The 23,306-nt window shown below is 45.0% G+C and overlaps 1 protein-coding gene across 2 annotated transcripts in view; it reads right to left on the reverse strand.

Annotated features, from left to right (window-relative positions):
- Positions 1 to 7,520: 7,520 nt before the first annotated feature.
- The window catches only part of DRP2 (dystrophin related protein 2), a 41,223-nt gene continuing 25,437 nt past the window's right edge, over positions 7,521 to 23,306 (reverse strand). For both annotated transcript variants that reach the window (XM_040999502.1, XM_040999503.1), the window contains 15 exons: positions 21,894 to 21,954; positions 21,539 to 21,600; positions 19,820 to 19,894; positions 18,751 to 18,952; positions 18,453 to 18,538; positions 16,791 to 16,948; positions 16,305 to 16,471; positions 14,307 to 14,418; positions 13,099 to 13,235; positions 12,729 to 12,794; positions 12,415 to 12,480; positions 11,432 to 11,575; positions 9,708 to 9,942; positions 8,507 to 8,627; positions 7,521 to 8,204 (listed from right to left, as the gene is read on the reverse strand). In XM_040999502.1, the coding sequence (XP_040855436.1) occupies positions 8,080 to 8,204; positions 8,507 to 8,627; positions 9,708 to 9,942; positions 11,432 to 11,575; positions 12,415 to 12,480; positions 12,729 to 12,794; positions 13,099 to 13,235; positions 14,307 to 14,418; positions 16,305 to 16,471; positions 16,791 to 16,948; positions 18,453 to 18,538; positions 18,751 to 18,952; positions 19,820 to 19,894; positions 21,539 to 21,600; positions 21,894 to 21,954 (1,817 nt within the window). In that variant the 3' untranslated portion in view covers positions 7,521 to 8,079. The remainder of the gene's footprint in view (positions 8,205 to 8,506; positions 8,628 to 9,707; positions 9,943 to 11,431; positions 11,576 to 12,414; positions 12,481 to 12,728; positions 12,795 to 13,098; positions 13,236 to 14,306; positions 14,419 to 16,304; positions 16,472 to 16,790; positions 16,949 to 18,452; positions 18,539 to 18,750; positions 18,953 to 19,819; positions 19,895 to 21,538; positions 21,601 to 21,893; positions 21,955 to 23,306) is intronic.

The raw sequence follows: 23,306 nt of genomic DNA on the forward strand, positions 1-23,306 counted from the left end.
CACACTTCACGAAGTTTTCTTTTGCTATAGCTCAATGATTCTGACATCATTTTAAAAAAATGTATTTGTTTTCATCTACTTGAAAGGCCAAGTGAGAGAGAGATAGAAAGAGAGAGAGAGAGAGAGAGAGAAATCTTTCATCCAGGGTGGCACATTGGCTCAACTGGCTAATCCTCCACCTCCAAGTGCAGGTATCCCATATGGGCGCTGGTCCATGTTCTGCTGCTCAACTTCCCATCCAGCTCCCTGCTTGTGGCCTGAGAAAGTAGTGGAGGATGGCCCAAGGCCTTGGGACCCAGTACCCATATGAAATATCTAGAAGAAGCGCCTGGCTTCTGGCTTCAGATTGGCTCAGCTCCAGACACTGAGGCTATTTGGGGAGTGAATCAGCAGATGCACGATCCTTGTCTCTCTCTCCCTCTCTGTAAAATTCGTGCTTTCGATAAAAATAAAGAAATCTTGAAAAAGTATTTCATTCACTGGTTTACTCCCCAAACACCCTCAACAGCCAGGACTGAAGCAGGCCAAAACTAGTGAAAAGGAAAATTTAGGATAGAGGAATTTAATTTGCTTTTTTGCCTTCTGTACTTTTCTTGGTCTTGTCTTCTGTACTTTTCTTGGTCTTGCCTTCTGTACTTTGCTCGCTGAAAAAGACAATAGACAGCTGAACTAACATCCCTAGCTGAACAAACATCTCATGACGTAGATAGAGCCTGGGAACCAGAGGGAGATAAGGGGCACCTGCGGCTGCATTCGGATTAGGTCATAAAAAAGTCTTGGGACAAGCACCTCAGGAAGAAGTGGTTTTTAGCCTTTAAAAAGAATGCTGAACAAAGCCTAGGGGTTGGTGTGCCTAGCCTCCTGTGTGGGGACTGGCCGTAGCCCCAGCACGCTTGTGATCGAATAAAGCCTCTTGCTTTTGCATCAAGTCTTGTCTTCTTTGGTCATTGGGGAGACTCACTCTCTCAGGGAAGGACAGTAAGGTTGTCCCATTTGGGGGTGCCTTACACTAGTAAGCAAACTCCATCGTTGTCTCCCACATGGGTGGCTGGCACCCAGGCACTAGAGGTATCAACTGTTGCCTCCAAGTATGCATTAGCAGAAAGCTGGATTGGAAGCAGAGTATCAGTGTTTAAGCTGGTACTCCAATATGGGATTTAGGCATTGCAAGCACCAGCTTCACGTGTAAGTACCTATCCCAGTGACTCTGAATGCTGTATGTTATAGATCTACATGGTCTAATATTTTATCCACAAGTGTCTTTGGGACACCTGAACCAGAACTAATCCCCTGGAGATGTCCCAGAAATGTAAAAATAGGCTTTGGACTTCTGTAGGGGGTCTGCTCTGAGCCAGCATCCTGGTGATTGGCCCGGTCTGTGCAAGTCACACAGTTCAAGCAACTCCCAACTCCGCCTTATTGGTGGAGCTCCCTGTGATTCTCCCAGAATGTAGAAAGACAGGTAGGCTTGTGAGAAGGCACTGCAACACTGTTTCTTACCAGTCTTTCTAGGTTGAGGGAGGCTGCCATGAGGCCACTTCTCATTCCAGTAAGGGAGAAGGTTTTCTTGCCTGGCCCTCACCCCAGTTCCACACGCACGGAAGCAAGCAGGATATTCAGCACCAGGAGGTTCCAGCATTCATGTCATTTTAGAGTGTGGGTAAAATGTTATTGTTGGGCGGTATGAGATTTCTTTGTGCTGAAAAAACTGCTACTTTGCTGGGCCAGGAGGTGCCTGGACTTTGGGAGGATTCCGCTTTAAGGCTTTAACAATAAATCTGTTCTTTGCTGCCTTCCAACTTTGTGAACCCAGGTAGGGGGTGGGGTGGGGAGGAAGGGCGCAATTCTTCTCTGGCCCCAGGAACAGGAGGAAGATAAGGGTGTGAGAATGGGATGAGCCATACAGATAGTGGGTATGGGAACGGAACAGGCTCCCTGTGCCTGAAGGCCATACAAATTAACATGTCTAGGTTGTTACTTTTGATGTATTTCCCAGCCCAAAAGGGCCTATGTAATCTTCTGTCTTGGGCTCATACCAGGTCCGACTGCCTGCTGGGCTGGTCTGCATGCCCTAAGTGCAGTCTGGTCCCAGCATGCTTGTGCAATAAACTGTTTGCTGTTTGCATTACCAGGGAGATTGTTCTCTGGGGGTTGACTAGCTCGCATCCTGACGTCAGGGGCTTTAGCCCGGACTCTAACAGTCACAGGTCATCTGGTCCCTTGTGTTTCATTGTCACGCTCTGGGACAAAGGACACAGGAAGGTGACATCACCGTGATCTTGCTTTTGTTGTCTCCATAAGTAATGGATTTTCTCTACTTATCTCCTTTCTTTATACCAGCATGTTTAACAGTTGTGAAGACCAAATAGAAAAAAAAGCTCATTAATAATTGTTTTGTAAAGCTTGTAGGTTGAAAAAAGATTATGGACATATTGCTGTAAATAAAATGTATTATTATAATTAATTTCATGGGGCATGCATCACATTGTAGTGCAGCAGATTAAGTCGCTCTTTGAAATGACTGCATGCTATATTGGAGTGCCGGTTCAAGTCCTGGTCATTCTGCTTCCAATCCAGCTTGGTGCGGAGGCACCTGGGAAGGCAGCTGATGACAGCCTAAGCACTCAGGTTCCTGACAACTAGGTGGAAGACTTGGATCAGGTTTCTAGTTTCTCATTTTGGCCTGGTCCACCCTGGGCTGTTGCAGGCATTTGGGGAGTGAACCAGAAAATGGAAGATGTGTGTGTGTGTCTTGCAAGTAAATAAAAATACATAAATAAATATCAGAATTGTCATTTATTCTTGGGTTCATATGGCTGCTAGAAAATCTAAAATTGCAGAAGTGGCTTGCATTGTTTCGGTCAACTGTGCTGCTATAGAAGAGAAAAACTGATGGTGGCAAAGACAGGCTGACAGGGCTTTATTTTGCTAGGAAGTAGCGAAAAAAAATATAATGAAAAAATGATCACCATCAGCTCATAAGGTCATTTTAATACTACACATTCATTTATTCTTGTATAAAAATTCATAATAAAATAAAAATATAATAAAATATAACTTTAAATCAAATGAGTGTATTTTTGTGAAAACTCACTGCATTGTTCTGATTTTTTTTCTTACATTGCTGCAGGCTGGTGAAAAATTCTCCATGTTGATGAGGATGAAATTTAAGGCCATTGGGCCCGGCGCGGTGGTGCAAGTGGTTAAAGGTCCTCACCTTGCACGCCCGGGATCCCATATGGGCGCCAGTTCTATCCCCGGCAGCCCCACTTCCCTTCCAGCTCCCTGCCTGTGGCCCGGGAAAGCAGTCGAGGACGGCCCAAAGCTTTGGGACCCTGCACCCATGTGGGAGACCCGGAAGAGGCTCCTGGCTTCGGATGGCATAGCATGGGCCGTTGTGCTCACTTGGGGAGTGAATCATCGGACGGAAGATCTTCCTCTCTGTCTCTCCTCTCTGTACATCCGCCTTTCCAATAAAAAAATAATAAAAATAAATCTTTAAAAAAAAAAAGAAATTTAAGGCCATTGTTCTTTTTTTAAGATTTATTTATTTATTTATTTATTTATTTTATCTGAAAGAAAGGCAAAGTTACAGAAAGAGAAGGAGCACGATCTGTTGATTCACTCCCCACACCTCCCCACATGGCAACATTCATGGCTGGGCAAACCCAAAGCCTGGAGTGGTCCCCTGGGTCTCCACTCCTTAGAACTCATCTCCTGATAACGACAATTAGCTAATGCTGTGGGGGATGGAACAGGGAAATTCCATGACATTCTTGCCCAGAAATGGTCTGAGGGACTATGGCTCTGCCATGGAGAGTGTAAGTTCAAAGTCTGCTCCAGTCTGAGAGGTGACCAACCCTGGTAACCATGGGAGCAATGGCAGTGTCTTTTTTGTCCTATAGGTGTTGGGCCCTCAGATGGCCTTGTGTTTTGTAGGCCCCGGTCTCCCAAGGGTTAATTCCACAGCTTAGCTTGTTTCTCAAGGTGTAACGGGAAGGGCAGTCTTGGCCTGATACATTTGGCCCCTGGCTTGACTGCAAGTTCCCCCTTCCCTGCTTCTCCTTTGTAATATGCCCTTGGGGGAGCTTAGGTGTTGCTTGAGCATTGGGAAAATACTGGGAGGAACCAAGCAGACTATGAAAGATGCGGGTTGACTTTGAATAAATTGGCATTCTCTTCACAAGAATGACCCACTGTGTGTTGTCTGTTTTGTCTGTTTCATAACCCTAGTCCCTCTGCTCAGCTTGGGGTACGTGGTGACGCAGGCGTTGCCCACAGTGTTTTGGGGGGATCTTGTGGCTTTTCAGTCCACTCTTTCTCTTCCCACCTACAAACAGGGAAAGGTGCAGAGTATTTGGAATATCTGAGTCACAGAGCACAACTGGAGGAACGAAGTAAACAAATACAAATTTATTCTTCTCAAAGCAGAATTCAAGGACAAGAGGAAAAGCACCACATGAGTGGCAACAAAGTTAATCAATTTGTTCCCAGCCCACCCTTTTTTTCCCAAACTTTTCCAGATTCCCAGATTCCAGATTTCCTTCTCCATCTCCCCTCGATCCCTTTTCCAATTCCCATCCTTGTGACCGATCTTGCAGCCAGCGAGCAGCATAGCATACTTCCTTCTGGCCTCACTACAACCCTGGGGACAACAAGGACATTCAGCATGTTCCTTCCCAGGTACAATAGCTGTAGGAGGAGATGGGCACTGAGAACCCAGCTCTGGCATTGAGCATTTTGCTTTCTCACAGCCATTGGTTTCAAAAGCATGAGCAGTAACTAAGCAATTACTTTATTCCAAGGGCTAGGTTTTGGCAACAATGCCAGGACATAAAGCTGCCCAGGTGAGGAGCTAATTTTCCAAGGCCCCAGGGCAAGGGCCCTAGTTTTCTTCCCGGGATTGTTGGTGGTGCTAAGGCAGCTACTTGTTTTCTTGGTTAGCTGTCACCTATGGCAAGGGAAATTTGACTAGAGTCCTGACCTTAAACAGTCCCAGAGGTTGTGATTTTGCCATGGAGAGTGCAGGTTCAAAGACTGCTCTAGTCTGAAGCTGTAGGTGGAGCAAGCCCAGACCCTGAACACACACACCTCAGGAATCCTGGGTATTCCTTCAAATGAATCTGGTGGGAAAACATTTTTCAGGAATGGCTTCTGCCTGGCCTCTGAGTTTCCCATTACTGTGATCTGCCCAGAAACTCAATCAGCTTTGTCAGTGGGGAAATGTAGCTTCTGTATTTGGGTGAGAGTGTTTCCAGGGAGCCACACCACAGCAGAATGTCCCCCAGCGAGACAACATTCCTTAACAAGTCTCAGTCACCAGAAACCCACTCTGCCCTAACTGTGGCCAGAGCTGCCTTCATGACGGCCTTTTGGACTCTATCAGGTTCTGTCAAGAATAAATCATCTACCAATCCTAACTGTTCCCTGACACTATTTGGCAAAACCCAAGCAGACACAGTACTCATCACTGATGCTGATCCCATAAGTCAGAAAAGGTTTCCCTTAAGTTTATCACACCACCAACTCCCCTTACCTCCCTTCAAGTTCAGGGCCATACGCTACATTGCACCACACACAATGCCTTTAGGAGACACAATACTCAACAGGTGCTTAACAACATACAACTCGTTTCAATATGTCCAACCCCAATTTGGATGCACAATGCCCAAGGATCCATTACCTCACTGAGGACACATTACTCCATGCTACAGTGACTGTCACTGGATCATTGAGCTGTGTACTCACCTCAGGTGTTAAAGGGGGTACACCCAGGATCACAAGGAATCAGTGATGCCCTTAATGAGAATTCAACATTTGACCTTCCATTTCAGTCCACCGACACCACAAATCCTACATAACAAGAGCTACATCTTTTCTCCCAAGCTCCAACCACTGCAGTGGCCACAGGCCTTCAGCAACCCAAGACTTCCTGGGTAGAACGGTGCTTATGGGAATGATTGTCCAGATCAAAGATTCTTCTGTAATATCAGCTCTCCCTACAAAGATGCCCCCACTCTAATGCACAGACTCTGTGTTTAATGCCTGCCTACCACCAACTCACCATACATCATGATATCCAGGTCTCTCAAAGACCTCGTGAATACCCAAGGGAGATGTTACGTGGTCTGACACTCTGAACTTGTGGCTTAGTGGAGGAGGAGGCGTCCTTCTTAGATTTCTGCACCCAAGTTGCTGTCTTCTCTCCTATGTAGCAGATCAATCTAGGTTCCAACACTTCTAGCAACTGTTGCTTTCTTTAAGGACCTGAGCCAGATCTTAGGAATTGGGAGGGGTTAGAGGAGGTACTCTGTCTTAGTGTGGCAAACTCTAACCTATTTTCTCCTTTTCTGTGTGGGGTGAGCTAAACAGATTTGCTGTATTGTTGCACTTGAGTCACTGTTTACAGAAGCCAAGGAAAATCCACCCAAGGCCCAGGACTCAAGGACACAACATTTGGAATGAGAGAAGAGAGCAGAGTGTCTCTTCCTATTAGATTCACCTATGTCCACAGGTTTCTGTTGCTTTGGTCTTGAGGACAGCCCATCCCAAACATCAATGGAAAGAAACATCCTGGAGAGCAGCCAAGATGCATCTATATGCCAACCAGAGGCTGGGCTAACAAAGAGCAAGGCAGAACATTAATACTTCAAGAGGTATTAAAATTTAATGTGCAAATGAGGCCAGGAGAGCACTGATTGACAGTGGATATGTAGAGTAGATATGTATGTATACAAACTTAGGCAAATGCAGTTGACTGCTGGGCTCTGGGGGAGAAGCTCCTCATGGTAGAAGGCTACCTAAGTAGGCTCTGAGTCTGTTCAAGGTTCCAAAGCCCACTTGCTCACTCCTACCCCCGCCATCAACTCTACCAAGGCTTGGAGCTGCAGATGAAGGGGTCATGGTATATGTTACCCAAGAATAGTTAGTTCAGTTTGAAGATTGAGTTCACCTTCCAGAGTTAGAAAGGTCAATTTTATGTGAAAGAAGTCTTGAAATGATAGGACACACTGATATTTTCTGAGTAGGAAGTGATCAGTTTCTTGATATGTGGCCAGCAAGCTCCCTGCAAAGGGTAGCTACTAAGGCTGGCCAGGTGCACTTGTCTGATAATTAGTTGGGGCAATCAGTCACCTCATTTGACCAAATCCAACAGCCAGAAAGGTCACAGACTGGAAGGGTGTTGGATACTAATATTCCACAAGGCTAGAGGGTGACTTACTCTACCTCATACAAGTAAATCACTCTCCACCCCCATCCCTTGCCAGACAAGCTGATGCTCTTCTTCTAGATCTGTGAGGACAGATTCAGATGACCAAAGGGTAGCTTCAGCTGTGTCCAGCAACTCAGCAGGTCTCTCATGATGCTAAGGCCTTCAGGAATTAGGAGGATCTGGGGAAAAATATCTAAACCCATAAGCACTTTTTTCATGTCTACAGATGGAAGTGGGAACCGAAATGAATGGTTGTTCCCTTGGGTAATGTCTACCAAGGACCAATGCAGAAAGAACTGAAAATATTTGTGAAAGAAGCAATCAGGAAGCCTAGAGCTATGCCCTGAAGCTGATGTAATAGGACACACACTGCTGAGACTTCTTAAGGGGCACTTTGGGGAGGGCATGTCTCAGGGATATCCGTTTGCCTCCTTTAATTGGAGACTAGGACTAACACCCAGGGATTAATAATGCTGGAAGCCTGGGGTCATCAGGTTTCTCCCTGTCCATAATTCCATGCACGTTGCCTAATGATACAAGGCAGCTTCTCTGCTTCCAACTGGGGCGACTAAGTGCCATCTGCCTGGGCTGCAATCGACGGGTACTTAAGGGACTGGTCTTAAGCTTGAGGCTCAAAGGGCACATTTTCAGAGTCAGAGGAATCATGCCTCCCCCTGCCCAAGGTCCTGCACATCCACACACCCATTTCACATTCCACCAGATCCCTGCTGCTGCCCGAAGCCCAAATAACTCTGCTTGAGAAATATGGGGCCAGTAGGAGTTACAAAAGTTGGGTGAAGATGGAGGGAATGTTTTGAATGGAATTTGAAGAGTACTGTGGATAACAGAATGGGGATCGTGTTCCATCAAGAGGCAAGCAGGGTGTTGGCAGTCACATCAGAGCTTCTAACACTGGGAAAGGTATGACGGAGTTTCTCCATGATGTCTTCCAGACACAGGCTGACATCCTGGCTCTTTGAAACCACGTCATCTGAGTTGGAAAAGAGAAATTTGGGGCAAGAACTAAAGATTCTTTTATGAGGTAAAAGGAACATGGTAGGATGTGGGCAGCTGGAGGACAGACCCACAATATTGTGTCTTCCCAGCAGAGTGCTTAGCACAAAGCAGGCACTGCCTACTCAATTGTAGAATAAATGTATGGATGAATTGACCAGTAAACCAGTAGCCCCTACCCTCAAGCCCAACACCACGAGGGGAAAAAAGCCCAGTCCTAGTTCATAGGCAGGAAATCTTGGGCAAGACATAGCTATGAAAAGGGGGCAGGGAACTCACCTGCAGCCTCAGTGTCAGGAGTAGTCTGTCCTTTCTCCCGAGGGTGACTGCCTTCTGACTGTTGTGGAGAAGAAGCTAGAGACGAGCCTGCAGAGCCATTACCATCCGATTCAGTGGGGGGCTAAGAAGAGGTAAAGCAAGACTTAACTTTGCCTTCCTGATCTTATTCTGCAATCTCCTGAGCTGACCTTAGTGACCTTGTGCCTATTCCTATGTCCTTGGATTTATGAAGCTTTTAGTACTGTCCCAAACAGTGGCTCTCCTCTTTGGCAAATTTTCTTAGGGCATCAGTTACTAACTATCTTCTGTCTGACAAAGGTTTACTGTTCTTATAAGCATGGCAGTATACCTAAAAGGCTCTTGTCATTTGCGCTACAATTACTTTATTTACAATCCAAAGTTCTCTGCAGACAATTTCACCCCTAATCCTAAATTTGTGATATAACAGTATATGCTAGGCATTCTCCAAGAATAAATTCTGAGACTATCTCAGGAAAGGTGTGGAGAAGAAGATTACAGATCATGACCATAACTGGTAATATTTACAAAGTGCGCACTACATCCCTGGAATTCTGCTAAATTCTGTGCATTATTTCATTTTATGTTCACCACAATTCGGCTGTGAAGTTGGAAGTATTATTATTCCTACTTTACAGATGAAGAAAAGTAAGCTTTAGTGGGGTTAGGTAACTCATTCAGCCTTTAACTGGCAGAGCCACATTCAAGTCCAGGGTAACCTGCCTCCAGAACTATCTTACGCCATACATGTTATCTCTCAGGAACAAAGGGTGCAAAAGGAAAGAGCCCCCTTTATTGTAAAGCACCAATCTTTCTCTTGCTAAATATACTTGCTTCGAGCAAACACAACAGTGAGAATAATCAATGTGTTGATTCAAGTTTTGAAGTTTGTTCTTCTAATGTGGGGTTCCAACGGGTTGTGAAGAAGTGATCCTTCAGAAGTTTTTCTGCCGCCAGCACTACGGTGCCTGGACAGCGACACGGGAGGCCTCAGAAGAGAACTGGTTACTCTGGAACCTTCTCCAAAGGCTATAGCCGCTTTTTTCCGGAAGTGGCTTGCCAGCTCCCCACCCCATCCGCATAAGGAGCCCCTCCCTCCTTCCTCTGTGCTGCCCTTCCCCCAGCTCTCCGGCCCCGGACCTCAGCTCCGAACTACTATTTGGGGGTCTGCGGGCAGGTGCACCTGTAGCAGCAGCTCCCTCAAGCGCTGCAGCTGCGACTCCAGCTGCTTGTTGTGGTCTTCGAGAATCTGCATGCGCGTCTCAAGGCGGCTCTTGTGCTGCCGAAGGATCCTGGCCTCAGCCAGAAGCTCCTCATTGCGGTCCTTCGCGGCATCCGTGGACGACTCAGTCAGCGTGGGGGCCTCAGCTGCTTCCTCGTGCTGCCACTTCAGGCGCCTCAGCTCTCCCTGGAGAATCCTGCCAAGGACAGACAAGCCAAGAACTGTCCCAGATGTGCCCTCCTAGCCGGGAGAAATTTTAATATTCCCCCAGCCCAGCCCAGCCTTAGCTGCACTCTTGCTTTTGGGAACCTGTGTCATTTACTCTGCCATCCCAAGACCCCAGAGAAGAGAGAGCTGACATTTCACATAAGAAATATCTCAGAGCTTTCCTGGGCTGCTGCAGGGATTAATCATGACCTTCAAACCACATAAACACATCTTTTGCAAATAAAAGAGGCATTAGGGCCATTGACTCACATGCTTCACTTTTAGAGTTGCAGATTCCAAGGACGGGAAACATAACATAAATGAGGGATCAAAGAGATCACTCATCTTGCACTTTCTCTCAACAACCCTTCTCCTTGGCCCACTTCGAACACCCATGCTGGAGCATCAAGGGAGCAGAATTCTGAAGATATGGCCTACTTGAGCCACATCACTTTTTTATTGTTTGACAACAAAACAGATTTTTTTCCCCTGCCCACTGCTGCTCTAATGCAGCAACTGTTTGTAGAAAAGAACCAAAGCATTGGGGTCATTAAGTTGTGGATCAATATGTGACTCTAATGTTCATGACTAGTCCACGACTCATACCCTGTGCACACTAATTCAGCAACACTCAAATTCGTCTCCACCCTTTTCATTATGACAAATTGAGCTTTGCTTTGACCTCATAGAAACACCAAATTGCTAGAAACGTATCTAGAAGTTTATTCTCTTTCTGTATTTATTTTTGTCCCTGAATGGTGACAGGCTGGTCCTGGTCTGCCCTTCACACTCTGAGTGGCATCATTCTGAAGACTTGTTACTCCAGAAGTGGTGTGCAAACCAGTATCTTGGACACCACATTAAGAGCTGGTTGGACATGCTGAAATTCAGGCACCTCTAGACCTGTGGATCAGAATTTGTGTTTAACAAGCTCCCCAAAGTGGCTTGGCCCTGTGGAGATACATGACCTCCCTGTGATCTCCTTTGCCTTGCCTTGTGCTGGCCTCAGATGCTCTGTACAGTGTTGTCACCCCATGGAGCACCCTCACTACTTGATAAGTGCCTCTCCCTTCCTACTGAAAGTTCTTGGAGAGTATGGACAGGTTGGATTCTTTATTCTCTGTGTTTGCATTCTTGGGACATTCATACAATTGGCATTTGGGAATTCTCAGGTCAAATTAAAGAGATTCAAATAACCATTACAGTAACTAACATGTATTGCATCCTTACTGTAAGCCTGTGCTAGCCACAGAGTCTGTGTATGATATGACATTTGATCCTCAAGAGTGACTCTAGTAGGTCAGTACAGTGATCACCATTCTCATTTTATGCCTGAGGAAATGGGGAGGGGGGTGTCACAGAATCGAAATAACTTGTTGGAGGTCATGCAGCTAAAATGTATAAGTTCCAAGACTGACAGCCAAGCCATCTGCCTATAGAATCCATGCAGATTGTTATCACACTGTTATCACACCCACCGATTCTCATCTTCTAAGTGGGCCAGGATCTTCTCCAGCTCCCCCTTGCTTTCTGTGGCCATGCTGCATGGAGCCTGTGGTCCAAAGGCTGGCTCCCGGTCTGTGATGGGGCTGGAGTGTCTCAGCAGGTATTGGTCTTCATCTCTGCATGGATGTGGGGAGGAAATGAAGTGGCCAAGCATTGAACAGCTCAGGAAAGGACTTTGCAGCTTCCAAAGCTCAGGCCCTGAGAAAGCACACTGGAAGAGTTATTTCCAAGTCACATGGATAGGGAAAGGCCACATAGTCAGGCTTGAGAGGGGTAACAGTGTTCAAAGGGAGCAGGGACTGTAGTTGGGGATTCCCAGGTATCATATTTAGGATTCTGGGGCTTCTGAATTCTAGTTACAGATCCTGGAGAAACAAGGAGCTTATCATGTCCCTGTTTGCGTTGTACCTCCTCTCAAACACTCTTTGTCCTTCTTTGTTTTCTCATTCTCTAGGGAAATCTGAGTCCCAGTCAGAGTCAGGTTGACCCACATGGCTCCTAGGCCTTCAGAAAGGTCCAGGGACACCCATAGAGAAGCAGGGCCCTTTTTCTGTGTCCCAGCATCAGTGAGTCCCTTTGACTGTATTTTAGTCAAGGTCCTGAGGTCTCTCAGGGTTGGTACAGCAATAGACAAGATGTTGACATGCAGAGCACAAGAGAAAAGAGTCTTTGGTACAGTATTAGATGGGCACAGAGGATAGGATCTTGTAAGAGGAAGGGACCTGGGCAGCTGATAAGGTGATAACACATCATTCATTCCCCAGCAGAGTTGATAGAGGAAAGACAGGTTATTTTTACTAAATACTATGTCCAGGAAAAAGCCTGCTACCCTTAGGGAATCAATGAACCTAACCAGCACACTTTCTGCCCATGGCCTTGAGGTTACACCTCTAAATGTGGCAGAAGGAACCCAGAGAGAGCCGTTTCTGGAGAGTAAGCAGCTGGGGAAACTCACATGCTGTCATCCGGGGACAGGCTATCATTAAAGAAGGAGCAGTTCTGACTTTCCATCTCAGCCAGCCTGAGAAGCAAGAGCAGAAAACAGCAGGGAAACAGGATAAAGGGCCTGCTTTCTAATCCCACATGGTAGGCTCCACAGCTTTGGGTGCTGTCCCCACCACCTGAAGTGTGGGGCTCAGATATCAGTTGCACACCCCTACTATGTACACCCCCCACCAGCTATGACACCATTTGCCTTGCCCAACTGACAACCTCTTCCCCTTGGGCTTGGACTTTCTGTGACCCCTCCCCCACCAACCCTGGTGGTACCTGCTGGCAAAATGTTCAATGCGAGAGTGCGTGTCAGCATGCGGCAACATCGGAGAAGAAGCTGGGCTAGAAGAAAGTAATCAGGGCTCAGAGGACAAAAGATGGGACAGCTGGGCTGCCTATTTCCTCATTCCATTCTTCCCCACCCCCCATTGTGGAGATGAACAAGAGATGATGAAAATCCAAGACAGGATTGCATTCTACTTTACTTCTTCAGCCAAAGGCTGGGTCAGGCCCAGCAGAGGTGCTCCACTATGAGTGGGATTTACCTAGAAACACTCCCCTAGCCCATGTGGGACTGAGCTGTTCACAGCACACACCCCAGGCTCTGTGAGGCTGCCCGCAAGCCCTACTAGCCACTGGTACTCACGTCTCACTGTAGTCAGCCTCCAGTACTGATTGCACAGGCAGATAACCTCGCTGAGGGTGTTTGCTGAAATAATGCTTTGAGCGGAATTTGTTCTTTAAGGTTGTGGCAAAGTCCCTCATGTTCTCACTGGATGTGGTCTGAGGGGGGGAGGGGAGACAGGGCACACGCACTCATCCCAATGGCTTCCAGATATGCTGGGAAGCTGTGTTCATTCACTCTTGTTCATGCCTACTACACCCTGCTTCTAGAAAGGGGACTAGAATGCTACACAGCAAATTGGGGACACTTGTTGCCTCTAGGAAGTTGGACCGGAAGAGTGGAGGGCCAGGCCAGGACATAGGGTGACTTCCATTTCATACTTTAAACACCTCTACTTCCTTTCACAATGTGCATTATATTTGTTAATTTTAAAATGATCTTTTTCTATAAGTTTAAGGATATAGAGAATGAGCAAGAAATAAAGGATTATCAGCCTACCTTCCCTAGCCAGTTATCTGGATTTGACTTTCATAACAACCCTTATAATACAATAACAAATGAAAAAAGAAAGAGTATGTCTCCTCTCGCAGAGTCAAGCATATTTCTGTGCTAACACAATTTTTGGATGAGATGACAGCTTGGAAAGATGGATTGTGTGAAATGGATTGAAAGAGGTATAGTGAGGGAGAGAGTGGCAGGGACATAGGGATATGTTCGGGGCTTTGGGGAATCTGTAGGAACAGAAAGGGGATCAAGATAGTCAGGAAGTGGAGCAGCACAGCAGGCTAAGCATGAAAGTGTAGATTTTGAACCCAGCACAGGAACAATTCTGTTGCTGTGGTGCAGGGATGCTAACTTAGGTGGCTGGGAAGAGCACTGTTTCCAGGTAAACACAAGTGGAATATTGGCACCCAAGTCAAGCACATGCTTTTCCTCAAGGACTGAATCCTTCACTTGAGCACAAGTTTTGCTAGGGACCAGAAAGGATGGGAATTCTGACAAAGCAACAGGAAATGACTAGGTCACCCAGGGGCACTACCAGGAGGGAGCAAGGAAGGTCTCAAGGGGACCTAGTATGTGAGTCACCTGGACTGCCTGGCTCTCTCTGTCTTTTCTCCCAAGACCTTTCCCTGCAGTAAAACCGTGAGTGCCCTACAAATGGCCGAGAGGTCTTGGACCAGCTGCTGGAGTTGCAGCCTCCCACCCTGACCAACCCAGAGGCCCCATACCGGTGTGTAATACTCCATGATGGGGTAGTGCAGTTTATGGCCTTTGCTGGCCCTGCCTGTCAAGAAGCAGGTCTGGCAGATGTCCACGTTAAATTGCTTCAGACTCCGGTACCTTGGGGAGAGGACACACAGTAGGAAAGAGAATCCAATGGGCCACAGTGATTCCCTCACCCTCCAGTTCCCTTAACATCCAAATCTATATCCACATTAGGAGGCGGTAATGCATGGAGTCATAACATGTTTAGCCTCCTATGTGCAGTACTAGTTGAGTCCTCCACACACAAATAGCCTTACTGTCCTTACTGTAGAGGCCATAAATCTGGATGTCATAAGCTCAGAATCTCAGGATTGTTTTTAAATGAAGCATTGAGGGAGTAGCGATAAAGATTCATTGTATTAAATGACTTTCTATAAAAAGATGGCTCCTCAAGATCTGGGCTCCTAGGGACCAACGTATATGTGAAAGATACATTTGTAATGCAAAGCGTATTCTACTAGTTTTGGGTGAGTTGGCCAAAAGTTCCTTCCAAAAGTTACAGTGATAATTTTATTTTTGTAGAACATAGAACAGTCCCTTCAGATCCATTTCTAAAGCCCAGTTGAACTGTTCAGATGCAGTAGAGGAGAGAGGTGCCTTGACTTACAGGAGTCACCTGATCCAGTAGTTAGTCCTGGATCTTCTCACTCTAACTAGTTGTATGAACATGGGCAAGTCACACTCCACTTTTATGCATCAGTTGTTCATCTTATAAAAAACAAGGTGAGATGGAGGAATACAGCAGGGGAGAAGAGATGGAGGAACTGAGTAATGGGTACCAATACATAGCATTTATAAGTTCTAGTACTACATTGGAGCAACTATAGTTCACAATAATGAACCATACCTTGTATGAAGAATTGGCAGACACCAGACATGAAAAAGGAAATGCTAACTATCTGGTTGGATCAGTCTATCCTGTATATGTGTATAGTGTGCAATGTCCCACAAAAATGTGCCAATATCAAATGTTAACCATTTTTTAAAATAACAGTATGTTCCTAAGGAGATTAGTTAGTGCTTTAAAAAGATAATAGATGGAATGTTTTCTGGTGAAAACCAAATTCAGGATAGCGGTTACCTTTGTGGAAGAAGAAGCGTAACCAGCGAGACATTAAATGCATTCTAAGAACACTTTCTTCCTTAAGCTTGGTTGTGGATATATAGTGTGGTATGCTAAAGATAGCTAATATCAGCTCACAAAAGCAGGTACCTAAAATTTCAGGGGTTTTCTACATTGTTAAAGACAGTAAGCATTAAAATTTAAATTATACAAATTCACAAGTAAATGGCATTAAAAACTATGGCAATAAATACTCAAAACTTCTTAATTTACTATTAGCTATTCTCTTGAGGGTATCTGCATTTACTCTACATGCAGGATATTGCTTACTCAAAAAACTCAGGACCAGAACAGTTTCTGACTTGGGAATTGCTCAGATTTTACCACTTGGCTTTCCTATGAAATTTAAATTTTTGAATTAGGGATGCTTATCCTGCGCCTGAGTGATGCATGTTCTATAAAGTGGTATGTAGCTATGCAATCTTTTCCCAGCTCTGTGCTCAGAGACCTCCTACAAGTGATATCAGCCACAATGGGAGTACTGACATCATGGAAGTCAACAGACGCTACCAATCAGATTTCCTTTTTTTATTACTGGAGAGTTAGTTGAGAAACATTTGCTGGCTTGCTCCTTTGTTATACAGACATTTTAATAGTATTCATGCTATGCTATTGTGGATTTGCAAACTTAATAAAACAACTAACATAATACAATATTGTATCATTTCCAATTTTTTCCTAAGTTACACATCCTGCAACAGAGTTATAACAAGATAAAATAATGCCCAATAGATTAGCTGTCATCACACAATAACAGTACAATGTATTGATTTGTAATATCTGACTCATATGACACATTTGCAATTTTTGTCATTCCAGAAGGTACTGTGTTCCTTACCTGAACCCCTTGATGGGGCACTGCCTACAGATAGAGCACTTGGTCTGATGCTTCACTTGCTCAGCAATGGTGACCCGATGCAGAACAGCCAGCCACACCATGGACTGGGGCTCTAAGTTGACCCACTCCAGGAACTGGGATGCTTCAATGACTGGCTTCCCAGTGCTCTAGAGAAACAAGAAGGTCAATGAGAATGCCTGAGGCCCAAAGTATCTTGCCCCTAAAATGGCAACCCTCAGAGAAACAGAGGACCCAGCAGGGCCTGTGTGAGCCTATTTTCCAGAGATGTCCATGTTCTGCTCTGTTGTAGTGGCATTGGTACCCTCCCCATTAGGACTCTGACCCTAGAACCCAGGGAACCATCTGTCCTGTTGAGCCACCCCCCCAAAACACCCTTGTAGCTGAATACTCGCAAACAAAAGTTAGTCTATGTACCCATGCTTCCCTACTTCCCCGCTGAACCTCACTCTTCACTTCCATACTCACAAAACGGAAGCAGCTGCGGACACTGGGCTCCACATTGCTGCCTCCAAAAGCTGCCACTTCACCCAGCTGACGAGGCACCTGAATGGCCTCATGAAGCAGGACACCGAGGTGGCGCTGGTCACATTGGCTGCCTGAGTTGGCCACTTGGCTGAAGAGGTCTGCTGGCCGCACCATCAAGAATGACCAACCCCAATGCAAGAATGGTCAGAGAATCAAGCAAGGAGAAAGAAGGGGAACAGGAAACAGGGAAAGAGTACATAGACTGATATAATGACTTTTGAAATGGAAATACCTGATGATTCATCCCTGAGCTTCTAGAAGCCCAGGAGTACTAAAATGAGCATCTCTGAGTTCAGGGAGAAAAAGACAGCTATACGAATTTCCCAAGAAGCAAGATGAGTGAGGAGTGTGGGGTCAGGGCATCTAAACTTGAACAAAGTTAGGTTGCTATACCCTTTAGTGCTTATGTAGCTTATATAGTCTGATACTGTGGCAAGCCCTCAACTGAACACACAAATAGAAGGGAACACTAGCTTGGACAATCCAAAAAGAAGAACGCAAGACATTTAATCACCTAAAAAATATCTCCAAGTGGTTGTGGGATAAACCATGATATTTACATTGGAATGTGGAGTGTATTGACCTTTATCAGGTCTCTCCTAGCTCAAACCAACCTTCATGCACCTCTTTCGGAGGTTACTGTGTGTCCACTTTAAACCTCACCTAAGGCTTAAAAGATACACGGACAGACTGGAAGGCAAGGTGGCTTGGGCTGTGGTTATGAACCCATTAGTGACAACCTGTAGAATCTTAGGTACATCATGAACCTCACTGCACTACCGTTTCTTCACTTGTAATTGAAGCTAAACAATCACGGTTCATTCCATCTCAAAAGACATCAGGTGAGATAAATAATAAAATGGCTGTCAACATGCCTGGGAAAGTTTCTACTCCTGTAAAATTTTCCCAAACCATATTGATTCCTCTTCTGTAACCTGATGCAGCACATGTTATTCAACCTTCAGGATATTCCCATTACTACTTCAAAAGTACTTTGTCTCTACTTCTAGACTGTCAATCACTAATTTAACCTAGCATTCATCCCATGCAGCAGAGTAGTCAGCACATATTACAATGTAACCACTCATTCTGCCACAACCACCAAAAAAAAAAAAAAGTTAACATGTGGTGCACAAGATGGAGAGAAAACGAAGGTCCTATCAACCAGCAAGTACAAAACAGAGTCTACCTCCCAGATAAGGCAGATTGTTCACCCCAGGTATAATGACAGGAAAAGTCTTCAGAAGAATATACAATATGGCTTGAGCTTCAGCCCAGGGGGAAGCTAAGCCTGCTAGGGCACAAGAGTATAGAACTAGATAGTTGGACCCTGGACACCTCAGGATGGCAGTGCAGATCCAGGCTAAGTATCTACATCAGATCAGAAGTAACACTGGGAAAACTAGCAGGTCTTTGGCCCGTCTTGGTCTTTAGCTCCCATTCATGCTTTCTAATTTCCTGGACCAAGAACATCCCAAGGTAGCCCGGGTAGCCCTCCATTGCGTCATAAGACCTATCTTCTGCTTATCTTACATCCTTCTTCCACTTTGCAACACCTCTTCCTCCACCCTCCACCACTCCAGACTTTGGAGTTGTACTCACACTGAAGTTTTTCCTTGACTTCTGTGCCACAGAGACATGCAATGCCGGTCTTAAAAGACAATGCCCGCATCTTTCCACTGCGACCACTGGATTTAAAAGAAGAGACTGAGAGCATGAATATATGTAAAGGGTTAACATCTTGGCAGTCATTTTCCTTAGATCCCAGCAAGGCTGTATTCATATTAAGCCCCAAGCTTAATTGGGTTTCAAGTGTATCATGCGAGCAGCCCCTTCCCACTCCCATTGAAAATACCCATTGTATGTCACCCTGGAGGCTGCCAGAGCTGAAGGCATTTACCTATCAAAAACATTGAGGAGCCAGTTGAGACTCATGTCCACACACAGTGGCACATTGACCAGAATCCCTCTTTCTTCTTCCAGCCGTTCATATAAGGCAGTCAAGCAGTGAATGACCTCCACCACATCCATCACATGCTCGCTAGCCTGCAAGTCATGTTCATTGAAGATTTCCAGGGCTGTACTTAAAGTTACCAGGTCCACTGTCAAGAAAAGGAGAGGGGAGGGGGAAATGTAGCCCAAAGAAGCAGCCCAGGGAAATGACAAGGAAATAAGGAGATAAGGCATTAATCTAATCATTTGCAAGTGTGATACAAAGTTGTTCATCTCAAGCAGGAAAAAAGCAACAATGGGTCTTCTAAATCAATCTGACAGGTTTGATGCCTGTATGTTCTTTGACATCTGATTCAAGGAGATTGAGGGATGTGACTAAAGTCACCTGCTCTGTTGCATTAACTCTCAGCAGGTCAGATCCCATCTTAAGTTTCTCTATCTTTATACCAGTTTCAACTGCAAATACATTAGTCTATGAACCTTGTTATGAGAACAGAGATGCCTACTATAAAGACTCAAGTATAACTGGGCAAAGATGGCGTTATAATTACCCCCAGTGCTCAATCAGCCTTGCTAGATATGCTTGGGCCAGGAAGTCTGAACACATAGTGTCCCGGAGAAAGCCCAGAAGGCATGTGATATCTGCAGCCATGCTCTATCCTAACCACTGGAATTGCCTCAAAGGTTCTGGGGCCATATCCAATAACCCCAACACAGCAACCATGGGCTGGAATACTTCATAAGGTAGTTGCTCGATTATCCGTGCTGGGGAAGGGAAAGGGAACATGGAGAAAGATGGCTATCAAGATCATTTGCAGCCAAGTCTGGAGCTTGTAGAAAGTGGAAGGGCTCTGGAAGGAGTAGGTGTGCACAGCTTGCATAGCCCGGCCTTTGGAGAGTTCTCAGCAAGGTAATGAATAACCCTGACCAAGGTGGGATGGAAGTGGGAAGCAGCAGACAAATGGTGAGCAGGAGGAAGGGTTGAAGGCCATAGGGAAGTGCAACGGGAGACATACAGCGCAGGGCCTTCTGCACTCTGCGGAGCTTCATGGCAGTGCGGTAAGCTGAGAACTTAATGTTGTTCAAATCAGCTGCAAAGAATGGAAAGAGAACCATTCAGATCAGGGAAATACAAGTTAACACCACAATGAGATATCATTTTACACCCATCAGATTGATAAGAAACTGAGGTCTGACAATTTCAAGTGTCAATGAAGATGTGGATGAATGAGAATTGCTGGTAACTGATACGATCGCCTTGGAAAACAACTTAGTATCATTCTAGAAAAAGGAAACAGTCATGGACTCTACCACCCAGCCAGCTCAGTATCCCAAAACAGTGATTTGTAAGTATTTTTTGGACCAAAATACATGGTAAGAAATTCATTTTTATGACTCAGTACACATACACATGCATATGCACATACACACAACTGAAACATTTCAGGATACAATCCTGTAGACAATTAATATCAAATATAATTCTTACTAAGATCTTCTGCAAGTTGATGTTTCCTAGTCTATTTCATTTTTTTAAAATGCTTGTTACATGCACTGACATTGATGTTATGATTTGTAGACTAAAAAACATGTTCTGGAGAAACTCTTGTATGCATGCGCCAGAAGACAGGTACAAAATCTCCTCTGTTTGAACAAACTAATAAACACTGTTTCTTATTAGTTACAAACTAGACACTCACATGTCTGTCAACAATAAATTAGATAAAGAAACTGTGTGATACCCAATGGATCACTCTGCAGCAGTTGAAATGAATGAAATATAGTTTCATGCATGAACATGGATAAAATTTGCAACATAGTGGCAAGTCCCCTTTACTAGGCAAAGATAAGGTACACAACAGTTACTCTTATCACAGCCTGGACAGTGTCTTTCAAAGCAGATCGGATTTCACATCTATAAGCATATTCCTCAATGCAATGACAGAATGGTCAGGGGCCAGGGGGTGGGGGTAGGAGGTAGAGCCTCCAGCTAAGGAAGGTATAGAAGGAAAAGGTGGGAAAAGTGTTGTAGAAAGGATGTGGCACTCACTAACATAGCCACCTGCTTATTGGTTGGGATTCTTCTCTGTTCTTTTTTTTTTTTTCTTTGTGATTACTTTATTGAAGTATGACTGGAATGCCAAAACGAAACTCTGTACATATGAAGTTTTTAATGTATACAATTAGATGCATCTGGAGATGCATCTGTCCAAGAAACCATCACCACCATCTGTACAATAAAGTATATTCATAACCTCCATTCTTGCCCTGTTTGTTATTATATTTAAGAACACTGAGCATAAGGTCTACTATCAGCACATTTTTAAGGCTACAAGCCAGTATTGTTAATGAGAGCTGCTCTCTGGGGCTTACTTATTTGGCACAACTGGAACCTTGAGTCCTCTGACCAGTACCTTCCCATTTCCTCTTCTCTATAGCCCTTGACAACCATCATTCTACTCTCAGCTTCCATGAGTTTAGGATTCCTACTTAAGATCCCTCATGAGAGTATCATGTAGAGTTTCCCCTTCAAGTTTGGAGCAATTCACTTGGCATGTTGGCCTCTAGGTTCACCTGTGTTGTTACAAATAGCAGGATCTCCTTTTATAAGGTTGTATAGTATCCCATTGTGTATAAATACCACATTTTCTTTATCCGTTCATCTATCAATGGACATTCTAGGACAAAGGCAGCTGTATAGACATCCACCTTACAGAGGAACCTGGCATTCTTACCTAGAGTTTGGTATAATTCTGTCATCTTGGGATGGTCCCAGCATGTGGTCTGAGCCTGGTGGCTATAAACAAAACCATCAATAGCGCCAGCGTCTACTCCCCCCACCCCCCAAAACGCGTGTGTGTACCACTCAGCAGTGACAGGTCAGGTGCAAGAAGATGCAGGATCCAAGGGTGAACCTTGGAGATTCCAAAACACAAAGTTCATCTTTACCCAGGTACAATCTTGAGCCTGAGATGGAGCAGGAAAACTGGACTGGATGGACAAGGCATGGTAGGGACAAGCAGTGAAAAGACAGGTGAGGGAGGGGGTGGACAGGTGACTGACTCACTTCTGATTCAGATGGTAACTCACTTGATATAGTAGGGAACTTTATTTGGTGAAATTGCTCTTTCCCAGGGAACTTGGACAGAGGCTAAGAAAGGAAAAGAGAAAGAAGAGAGTTAGCCGTTAATGATCTTCAGGCCCTTGCTTCATCCTCCCAAAGAGATGTTCAATCCCAAAACAGAATGTCTAACTTTTAATAGCTTCTGAGGGCAGATGCTAAAACACTTTTAATGAAAACACTTCTCTACGTGACATTAACGTTATGGAAGGGATAGAGGCTGTCACTGGTGACCTAAGATATTAGACATGTGGCAAGAGCACGAATAGAAACACCTGACCTTGGCCACCCTTACAGTCTTCTCTCTAAGCAGGTTGCCATCCAACTACAGGCAGCTGGATTGCCCCTGTGAGCATGAAGTGGGCATTGCATTCTTCTCATGCCTCTGCACCCTCCCACCTCCTGTAGTCAAGTTCCTCAGGCCCGTGGGATAGTGGGGAATGGCACTGCCCATTTCCCTCTCTCATGAGGAACTTAGAAAATCCATTCCTCTCTCTCTTCCCAATGTCTTTTATCTTCTATGTTTTCCCGGAGAGGATCAGGTTACCTGAGTGTCAGTGATTATAGCAGCCAGTCTTCTGCAGGTCTATCTGCATGTTAACTATTATAACAGTAATGAGTCTAACAGAGGTTAACATTCACTCAGCTCCTACCACATACCAAATATCATGCTCAAAGCATGATATCTATTTTTCTACCTGAATACCCTTACCATCTCCATGACTACCTCTAATCAGAGCCACCATAGTCCTTTCCCCACTAGAAGCTTTCCCTGTTCCAGCTCTTGTCCCTAACAGTCATTGCCAACACTGTTTAGATGTAATTGAGATTGTATCAGCCCTTGATTTAACCCAGTCAAAGATCCTCTTTTCCATCCAGAATCAAATCTGAACTGCTTCCCTTTGCCCACCAGATCCTCTATGCTTGGGCTCTCTCTTGTGCCTTTCCTCTCGGTTTTCCCATAGGTCCACTTGCTGTCCCTATGACATGCTCTTGTCTAAAGGACACAGACATTTCAGTCCACTACCTGGTATTCACTTTCTTCAACTTTCCACATAGTTCATTCTTTTACCTCCTTTATGCGTCTGCCCAATTGCCACTCTCTCAGCAAGGCCTTTGCTCACTCTGCTATTCAAAATTGCAATGCCTCCGCTCTTGGGTACTGTACTTCCTACCCATTCCCTACCTGATTTATTTTTTTTTTTTTTTACTAGTTTGCTTACTCTCTAGCTTCTCTGCTGAATGTAACACTTCCAATTTTAAGGATATTTATCTTGTTCAGTGATGCAGCCTCAATGCCTACCTGGGTCCATAGTAAACCCTCAATAAAATATTGTTGAACAAATAAAATCCTTTAATTCTGTAACCTGGTGTACTAGGTA

The sequence above is a fragment of the Ochotona curzoniae genome, unplaced genomic scaffold (genome assembly GCF_017591425.1).
Source record: "Ochotona curzoniae isolate NIBS_2020 unplaced genomic scaffold, NIBS_Ocur_1.0 scaffold_1852, whole genome shotgun sequence".
Taxonomy (NCBI): domain Eukaryota; kingdom Metazoa; phylum Chordata; class Mammalia; order Lagomorpha; family Ochotonidae; genus Ochotona; species Ochotona curzoniae.